General features: G+C 43.3%; 1 protein-coding gene and 1 pseudogene across 2 annotated transcripts; one reads left to right on the top strand and one right to left on the bottom strand.

Annotated features, from left to right (window-relative positions):
- Window positions 1-2,763: 2,763 nt before the first annotated feature.
- LOC140501875 (dachshund homolog 2 pseudogene) lies at window positions 2,764-5,025 on the bottom strand (annotated as a pseudogene).
- Window positions 4,582-8,003, top strand: LOC140501880 (uncharacterized). Of its 2 annotated transcripts, none has more exons than XM_072605953.1 (2): window positions 4,582-6,192; window positions 7,350-8,003. In XM_072605953.1, exon 1 carries the CDS (start codon window positions 4,582-4,584, stop codon window positions 5,659-5,661), a length of 1,080 nt encoding a protein of 359 aa, XP_072462054.1. In that variant the 3' UTR covers window positions 5,662-6,192; window positions 7,350-8,003. The 2 variants fall into 2 exon arrangements, with proteins under 2 accessions (XP_072462054.1, XP_072462045.1); XM_072605944.1 differs by having other exon boundaries at window positions 4,582-6,416; window positions 6,472-8,003.
- The last annotated feature ends 1,853 nt before the right edge of the window (window positions 8,004-9,856 follow it).

The following is a 9,856-nucleotide window of genomic DNA, read 5'->3' as shown; positions in this document are numbered from 1 at the left end:
GCCAGTAAAAGCTATTAGTACGCCCTCTTAACTGTTTTGGTCTGATCCTGGCCTGAGACTCTTTATTCTAGACAACTATCTGATCTGATGCTAAGAAGTCCCTTATGCCTCTTATATCCCTGATTATAACACCATATTCCCAAATACAACTTCAGGGACTTACCTTTTACCATCCTTTAAAACAATGTAGCAGATGGATAGAGGGCTGGACAACAAGATCCTCTTTGCTTCCAATCTTCTGCCAATGTAAGTGAAGGTAGGGGTAATAACAAAAACTAGGTGAGGAAATCAGTTTCTGACTTTATTATGGATATGTACCAGCAATATAAAGCCACTGCTTTGTATTACAACTAAAGCAAACTTCCCAAGACTCCCTTATATACATTTCCTTCCAAAGTCATTCTAAGTTGTATATTCTCAATGTATTCTTCTGCAACTATTTGGTCTGGTTGAAATGGGCAGGATCAGTGACTGTTATAGTAATTTGAACATCGTGTTTCTGGGCTTTTTTTGGTTACCAGTCATTCTGGAGAAAGGAAATTCAATTCCCCTTACTAGTCAACATTACCAGCATCTTTTGCAATTGTTTAATACGGCATTTAATGAGCACAGTCTTTTGAGGGAAATTTCTATTATACAAACATGTTAACTATTGTAAATCAATTCTTCAAATTGAAACAGAAAATAATTTCTGATACTAACCCTTAAAATACAAACACATTCTTGCAAATAGAATGGCTGATTCATACGATTCTATAGGTACGTAGGATTTAGAGCTGAAAGAGATATTTGTTTATTTGGTTTAAAGATAAGTGAACTAAAAACATAGAGCTGAAGTGAGTTGTCTAGGGTCACACAGGAATCGACAGGATCAGGCTTTGACTCCATGTTGTCTGATTGGAAAGCAATTGCTCAGCCTTGGGAGGGAAGGAGATGAAAATAAGTCCTAGGCTCCCTGGACTTCTCTGACATGGAATAGAAAACATGGGATAGAAGTAGTTGGGGAAGAGGGGAGAGGAAGGAGATTCTGAAATAAGAGGTATGGCAAGAGATATATGCATATGCTGGTACACATATATGTGTGTGCATGTATTTACATGTATACATATATACATCATACCATTATGCATGGAAATGTGCAAATATGTAGTCATGTGTATATTACATTGTATCTACACCTTGTATATATACATACTTCCATATAAACAGATGCACATGCATCTTTATATTCATGTATATATACATGCACATATATGTGCAGGTACAGAAACATGTACTTACACACCCATGTGTATGTACACATATGCACGCATGTATCTATACATGTACACACATGCATGTCTACTTCTGCAGAAACATACACGTATATGCACAAATTCATATATATACATGCTTCTATATATAGAAACATGTATGTGTATAGGTAAATATTCATGTGTATGCATACATATACATCTATGTATAGAAACATGTGCATTGCATATACACATTTGTATGTAAACATGCATGCAGTATACTATGCATGAAATATGTGCATATATCAACGTGCATATAAACATTCTACGTAGAAATATATACATACACATACATGCCTAACACCTCCATGTATAAAATGTGTGTATGCATATTTATGTCTATACACATATACTTCTTTGTACATAAATATAGGCATGTCAACACATGAATATACACTTACATGCAAGTATACTTCTATACATACGTGTGTGTGTGTGTGTGTACAAGAAAGAAGAGATAGGTGTGGTTTTTTTAAGATTAGAAGCACTCCCACCCCCATGCTTTTTCTGAGAGAAGATAGGGGAAGAGAATGCAGACATGATCACCTGGCTAAATACTCAATAAGGAGGAAATAGAAGCTGGAACCCTTAGCTTCTTGCTTCAAAGCTAAGCTCAAGTGCTATCTGCTGCATTAGACCTTTCCTAATCTCTCATTTGTTAATGTCCCTCCCCACTTTTCACCTCCCTCTCCCAAATGAAATTATATTGTATTTAGTCACCCATGTATGTTATTTTCCCAATGGGACAAAAACTTCTGGAAAGCAGGAACTGCTTTGTTTTTATATCCATATACCCAATACCCAGTACAATGTGCCTAGCACAAACACTTTGATGTCTGTTAAATGTATATGTGTGTATACATAAATACACCCACACATATATACACATATACTTACGTTATATATAGTATATATGTGTATTTATACATGTATACATATGTACACACACACATATCCCTCCTATGTCCCACAGGTCTAGGCAAGCCACTTGTAAGAGTCCACCCTCCCACCCCACCCCCATCTCCTTTTTTGGTTTCTCTATAGTTGGTGCCTCAATTTTCCCAGGTGGGGTAGAGGCAAAAGAACTTCTGCATGCTAAGGTTTACATTAAGTTTTGTTTGCTCACCAGTCTTTTTTTTATTTCTGGAATCCAATCCTGAGTTTTAAAAATTTTTTCTAAGACAAATATAAAGTTTTTAGCAGGAATATTTTTAAAAAGAATGCATATTTTAACTTCATATGGTACAACAAAGAAACCATCCTTAAATATTTCTATAACCTAATATTCTACTGAACATTTATATTATCATTGGAAAAGACCCCAAACCAAGCTGAAGTGAGCACAAAAACTTTCAATTATAATTACAGAACTTCAACTATGGGGGTTTAGCTCACATTCTTTTATGTTAGTCTTCTAACTGACACAACATTTTTTACATAAGTTTTTCCCCCCCAAAATACACACAAGTTTCTCAGCAAAATGTAATATTTATTGAATATCTGGTTCAGTAAACAAAGCTTAGAGTACGAACACAACTGCCACAGCTCCACGGTGATTGGTCTTGGTGCAAAAGCGGACTCAGGATCTGCACTTAGGTAAAGCCAGTGGGGACGTTTCAGGCCGATTAATATATTTGTGTCACTGTTCAACAAAACTACTGCCTCTTTAAAGGGTGGGAGGAGGGGTGGGGGAAAAGTTAGTTCTCTCAGAAGGAATAATTCTTGCATGTGCTTAAAAATTCTAAAACTTCTCTGGGAGGAGGGAGCTACAAATGATCAACTGCAACAGGCTTAGCTTAGCATGGGGAGCTTATAAAACCTTTCCAGGGTTCTTCACAATGCTGCTATAGACTACAATGTAACAAATAGTTCTTTCAGTTTCACACTGCAACTTTCATTCTTCACACGGCACTGGAAAGCATGGAAAGATCTGTAGGGTATTCTTTAGTGAAATATACATGAGTCTTCAGATAATGGATGATGGTACATACATAGATATATATATGTATATATATATTTTTTTAATAGAAAGTTCCTTCAGTACATGGTGGTAGGGTTGATGTTTTCTTGCATTTCTGCACTGTCAGACTCAGTCCCAATGCCTTCAAGATCTCTTTCAGAGAATCCAAAACCTCTGAGGATGCTGAGCACACTGTCACCTCCAGTGGCCTGTCTCAGAGCCTGCTCCATTTGCTCTCTGCGCTTGGATTCAAACTCCAGGACTTCCTGCAGCTTCCTCTTGGCCTTCTTCTCCTTCTTCAGGCGCCTCTGAACTGTGGCCCGGCTTTGCAGCTCCACGGCAAGCTGCCTTTCCAGGGTCTCCCGCATCTCCCTCTCTCTGTAGAGCTCCATTCTCAGCTCCTTCTTTTCTTCTTGCATTTGCCTTTCCTGGACACGGGCACTGTCCAGAGCCACTTTCAGCAGGAACTGAATATTGGTTAAAAGCGTTTCCACGGAGGAAAGGCTATCAGCAAAGATAAATGGGGTTGTGAATCCAGGCGCCACGATCTGGCCAGCCAGTTGCCCTTTATCTAGGTTTGGTTTCATGACCGGAATGGCGATTTGCATCTCTCCTGTTTGTCTCGCTTCCCAAACTTGACTGTAAGCATCTTGCGGGCAGGTTCCCTGTCTTAGACTCCTTTTGGTTCCCCACAGTACCTTGTGCTGAATAAAAAGCTCCTGACTGAGGGACAGCACGTTTTCTTTCTGGAGTTTCTTTGGATTCGATCCATTACCTTGATCAGGAAGCTCTTTTTCTCCATCCTCAGGCATCAGGGCAGGCCCCTTGGGCGGGTCCTCAAGCTGGGAAGGTGAGCAGCTGGAGGCATCCAGGCCCTCCGGCCCGCCCCCGGCACTCTCTTCGGGAGAAGCAGCAGGGGAAGAGCTGTCGGTTTCTTTGATAACAGAAGCCCCGGCTCTGGACAGTGGACTCTGCCTCTGGGCTGCAGCAGCCATGTTGGAGAGAGTATTGAAGTGGTTCATCTGATGCATCACCATGGCAACCGAGGCAGGAGGCAGGCTAACGGGAAGCAGGGGGTGGGGCAACATCATAAATGGCAGGTCTAGCCCCGCGTTTGAATTCAATTCTTCGTGTTCGGATTCGGCTCGCTCTGGGCTTTCCTCCCCGCGGAGGCCGCTGGACGCCGTGAGCTTCATCTTCTCTATTATCTCTCAGGGTCTCTAAGATCGCAACCGCTAGGCCAGGGGGGCGCCGGGACGAGAGGCCTGGACCACAAAAGGGCCGGAGGAAGCCAGCATCGTCCGAGCCCGACTCTCCCAGGGAGCAATGGCGCCGCGGGGTGGGGCGTCCTCGGTCCTGGGCTGGCGTGGGGGGCTGGGGCGGAGGGGGGAGGGGTCGCGGCCGAGCTACGGAAGAAGCGTCCCAGGCTTTCCTGGAGCTGCGGGAGCGGCCGCGGCGGCTGCGTTAGCTGAGGCGGGCCTGCGGCGGCTGGCCTCCCCCGCCCCCACTCCCGCCCCTTCACAGTCCCCGAGTCCCCCTTCCCCGGATTCGGACCTGCTCGAGCGTGTCCGCCGCCGGCGATCGGGCCAGGCTCCTGTGTTCGGTGAAGCCCGCGTGCAGCCCCGCGATCCGGGGCCGCGGGGACGGACGGCGGAGGGGTGGTGGCTGCCGGGCGCGGAGCTCCGGCCCGTCCACCGGGAGAGCAGCCACTTCCTTAGGCCCCGGCCGAGCCACTGCTATACACCCACAGTCCCCGCCCTCCGCGGCTGCCCGCGGCCGCTGCTGGAGCTGAAGCTGTTAATCCAGAGGGGAGGAGGGAGGAGGCGAGGGAGGGGCTTGAGGAGCTGGAGCGGGGGGGCGACTCCCGACTGGATGGAGGACGGGGGGTTCGGCCCTGACCCAGCCCTTCTCCTCCCCCTCCCCTTCCCCCGCTGCTGGTGCTGCAGTTGCTCAAAGTTGTCAGCAATGGTCGGGGCCGAGGCAGCTGGGGTCGTTCTCTGGGGGGGCTCTGGCCCCCAGCTTTTTTTCGGGCTCTTTAATCAGTGTTTGTTTCACACTGTTCCAAACAGGCTCACTTCAAACCAGAGCCGGCATGCGTCTCCAGCGTTAGGAAGGACAGACCAGGGGGAGGTTGTTCTCTTCTCCTTCTCCTTGGCCTCTCCTTTTACCCCCTCCTTCTCCTCCTTTCCCCCTTTCCCTCCTCCCCCCTCTCCTCCCCTCCCCCGTCGTCTCTTCTGTTCCTCTCATGCTCCTCTATTCTTTTCAGTTTTTCATCTTAATTCTTCCCTGTTTTGTCCTCTCCCCTTTTTATTCTCCGTTCAGCTTCTTTATTGTTGCACGTCTCCCATTTTCTTCCATTTTGTTCTGTTTTCCATTCCTTCCTTTCATTCTCCACTCCTCTCTTGATTTTCCTCTATATTTTTCTCTCTTCTCCTTCATTTTCCTCTATCCTCCCCACCCTCCTTTTCTCCTTTCCTCCCCTCTTCTCTTTCATTTTCTTCCATCCCCTCATCTAATTTCTGTGCTTCTCTCCTCTCCTGGCCTTGCCCCCCTTCTAGTTTCCCTTTTTCAAATAGTCAGATACAAGCTGTAGGGAGAGAATAGGTGCTTCTAGAGAAACTGATGGTACCAAGGATTTTTGAAGTCCTTAGCAGCTCCACCCCAGTCTAGTCATTTTTCATTGAGGTGAAGGAAGGAGTCATGTTAACCTTCGTTTTTCTTCTCCTGGAATTTCCCCAGTGTTCCATTTTAGGCAAGAAGGTAATTCAGTCAGTCAGCCGTAAAACATTTATTAAGCACTCCCTATGTTTTAGGCATTGAACTAGATGCTGGGGGATACAAACAAACAAAGAAAAAAGACCAAAACACAATCTCTGCTGGGAGAGACAACACACAAACAGCTATGCACTGATAAGATATGTACAGTGCAAATGGAAGGTAATTTCAGAGGGAAAGTACTGCCAGTGGTAGGGGGAGGGGGTGCAGAAAAGGAAAAAAAAAACACCCGAAGAAGATAGGATTTGAGTTGTCTTTAAGTTAGGGAGGCTGGTAGGCAGAGGTTAGGAGGGCAGGTATTGAAGACATGAGGAATGGCCATTGTCTGGAGAACAGAAAGATTGAGGCCCTGACCAAGCTTCTGGTTCCAGAAATAGAGGTGCCACGTCTTGTGTTAGGAACGACAATGCCATTGTCAACGGATCAGAGAATGCAGGGAAGGGAGTAAAATGTTAAGAAGACTGGAAAAGTAGGAAGGGTTATAAAAGGCTTTAAAAGCTAAGCAGGGGGTTTTGTATTTTATCTTGGAGGTAATAGGGAGCTCTTGTAGTTTATTGAGTAGAAAGATGAGGTATGTGATATGGTCAGATCCTGACTGTGGGGAGAGTGATAGTTATTGAGGATGATGCCAAGGTTATGAGCCTGGGTAACTGGAAGGATGATGCTATCCATAATAGTAATGTGGAAATTTGCAAGAAGGGAGGGTTGTGGGAGGAGGGGTAAAAGATAATTGGGTTGTTATACATGTAGAGTTTGAGATGCCTATGGGACATCAATTTCAAGATTCCAGAAGGCCTTTGGTGATTTGAAATTGGAGAAAGAAATTAGAGATGGATATATATATATGGATATGGGAATCATCATCATGGAGATGACACAAACCCATAGGAGCTGATGAGATCACCAAGCAAGAGCATATAGAAAGAGAAGAGAAAAGGGCCCAGGACATAGCCTTGAGTAATATGTGTGATTGGTGAGTGGGACATAGATGAAGAACCAACAAAAAAAGACTGAAAGGCAAGTAGGTAAGGTGAGAGAGAGAGAAAGAGACAGAGACAGAGACAGAGACACAGAGAGAGAGGGAGAGAGAGAGAGAGAGGAGAGAGAGAAAAACAGGTAGATGATGGAAATCAAGAGAAGGGTCAAGAAGGAGGCAGATTGAAAAAAGGCTGTTAGATTCATAAACAGTTCCACCCTTCCTCTCTCCCTGCTTTCTTCCCTTTTCTCCTTTCCCCCTTAAGGATTGTTCAGTTTCTCTCATGGGGCTGATTTTTTTGTTTTTGTTGTTGCTTACATGTATGTTTTTTTTTTTTTAACAGGAAATTACAGATAAACACACAACTATCAAAAAAAGAAAAAAAATACCACATTTTGGCAGATAAAAAAGGATATTGGATCCTGTCAATACCCCAGTCCTGTTGTGAGCTATTACTGTCCTCCTTCTCTGATACCCCCTCTTTTTCCTGACAAGAACAGACATTTCTAGGTGGCTCCACATTTAGCACAGTTAGAGGTTGGGGAGCACATGACCTTATGGCTCCACATTGGAATGGAAATAGATAAGCGTGTAGAATTCCTGATGTTGAAGGACACTTAACTTCTGCTAAGTGTACATCCCTTAGTGACTTCAAATTACTGATTTTTTCTGGTTGACTGAAGCCAGTTCCCTCCTTCATTACTGCATCAGGGCCCTATATGCAGCTTGATGAAATTTGGAATCAGAGGACTGGGTCTGCATCTCTCTTATGCTACTCTCTATGTGACCTTGGGCAAGTTCCTTGACCTCTTTCCTTATTCGTAAAATGAGGGGGTTGGATTAGATGACCATGAGGGTGACATTAAACAATTCCTTTGAGATCTGAAAAATTCCCATTGACTTAGTATAATGTTTAGTTCTTCAAGGTTCCCAGGAATTTTCATGTATGCAAATGAATAAAATAAACTCATTATGCAAATTTTTCATATTAATAAGCAATATTTGGAATGTGAATTTACATCTCATTTTGACTGCCAAAGATGAATTCTTTCTTGAATCCATGGGAAACCCCCAAGGGTCATACTTCTTGAAAGTGCTACCTGCCCCCAATTCTCAGTGTGTCTGTGTTCCCATTTCCTAATGGATGCATTGTTTCCCATTGTGTGAGACTAATAGTGGGGGAGGGAGGAAAGTGAAACCCTTATGCCTTCTTGTCCTCTGATTGAAGGTAGAGGTTTTAGCCCAGAAATCTACTCTCTGATTTTATTACTGCTTCTGAGACTTGGGTAATGGCCAGATGGCTTCCAATTCCATCAGAGAAACTTCTTTATACTTCCTAAAGGGATAATAGGGAGTAGACTCACCTTTGCCCCCCCCCCCTTTTTTTTTTAACACATTAACACCTCACCTCTCTGTTATCCACTTCTTCTGTGATTTTATTAACTGGCCTGGACCTGGACTAACTCCTCTGCTTTCTATCGCATTCCTCCCAACACATACTAACAAAAACCTATAGAAGTCAATTAAAATAAAACTTTACAAATATATTCTAATGATATATTGATAAATAACACAGGGGCACCATGAAAAGTCTTCCTTTCCTGAGTTCACCACAGCCTGAAGATTGATTATGCCCAGAAACACAATGCTAATGTCCTTGTTTGGGAGCCCAGCTCCAGACCATGTTCACAGAGAGAAGTCACACACTTCTGAATTGTGTCTGTTGTCACTGGACCATCTTAGCCATACCATACCACATCAAACTCTCCTTATATATTTGTAATAGAGATTCCTTTGGAAGGCATGTGGTTCTTCTTCTTCTAGAATTTCCTAAACTGATCAAGTTTCCTTCCTGTTTTTCATCTTAAAAAAAATTTAGATGTTTAAAACTGTTCTCATTCTTTCGTCTCATGTTTCCCCTTAAGTTTCTTTAGCCATTCTCTTTTCAAAGAAAAACAAGATTTTTTTCCCTGTTTCTTATTTTTGATTTTGAATGTTTTCTGTATGTATAATTTCATGGACATTCCCCTTTGCAGTTCTACAATCCAGGAGCACTATTCCTTGCACATGGATTTCTGTCTCCTGACTTCATGCCTCTTCATCGGTGGTCCTCTCTTGTTGGACTTCTCTTCAGTCTCATTTCCATCTCTAGTGTCTTTTAAGACTCAGCTCAAGATTCACCTTGATCAAGACACCTTTCCCACTCTTCCCTCTTCCCATACTGCTTTCCCTCTGTGATTTCCATCTAATAAATATAAATGAATATGTATATATACACATATAGCATATGTGTATATGTGTATGTCTCTCTCAAGAACTTTGGATTTGACTGTGCAACATGGGAGACACTGGCACAGGACCACTCAGCATGGTGTGCCCACATAAGAAAAGGTGCTGTGCTCTTTGAGCAAAGCAGAATTGAGACAGCACAAAGTAAATACAGGATGCGCAGATTTGGGATATCCACCCCCAAATATTCGCATGGACTATCTGTGCCCAGCCTGTGGTAGAGCATTCCGAGCTCGTATTGGTCTGATTAGCCACAGTTGGACACCCTGTAATTTCACTTTACAATAGTGATGTCCCTTTGATCCTCTTTAAAGATGAAGGACAACAACCAACGTGCACGTGCACATGTATATGTATACATATATGTATATACACACAGAGTTGTCCCTTTTATATTGCAATTTTTATCTTCAAAGTTTTGAGTCAGCATAAGAAATTAAATGGAAATTTTTTGGAAGTTTTGTGGAAGCTGCAGATGGCACACAAAGGCCAAAAGACAACACAGAAAAAGTTTAGAAACTCAGAAATGTATAAAATGTATGTATAGTATTGTGTAATACT

The sequence above is a fragment of the Notamacropus eugenii genome, chromosome 1, assembly GCF_028372415.1.
Source record: "Notamacropus eugenii isolate mMacEug1 chromosome 1, mMacEug1.pri_v2, whole genome shotgun sequence".
In the NCBI taxonomy this organism is placed as follows: Eukaryota; Metazoa; Chordata; class Mammalia; order Diprotodontia; family Macropodidae; genus Notamacropus; species Notamacropus eugenii.
This window is presented reverse-complemented; position numbering and strand designations above follow the sequence as displayed.

What these genes read in the sequence shown, in the direction of transcription:
- LOC140501880 (XM_072605953.1), top strand. Translation starts at nt 4,582, where the DNA reads ATGGCGCCGCGGGGTGGGGCGTCCTCGGTCCTGGGCTGGCGTGGGGGG.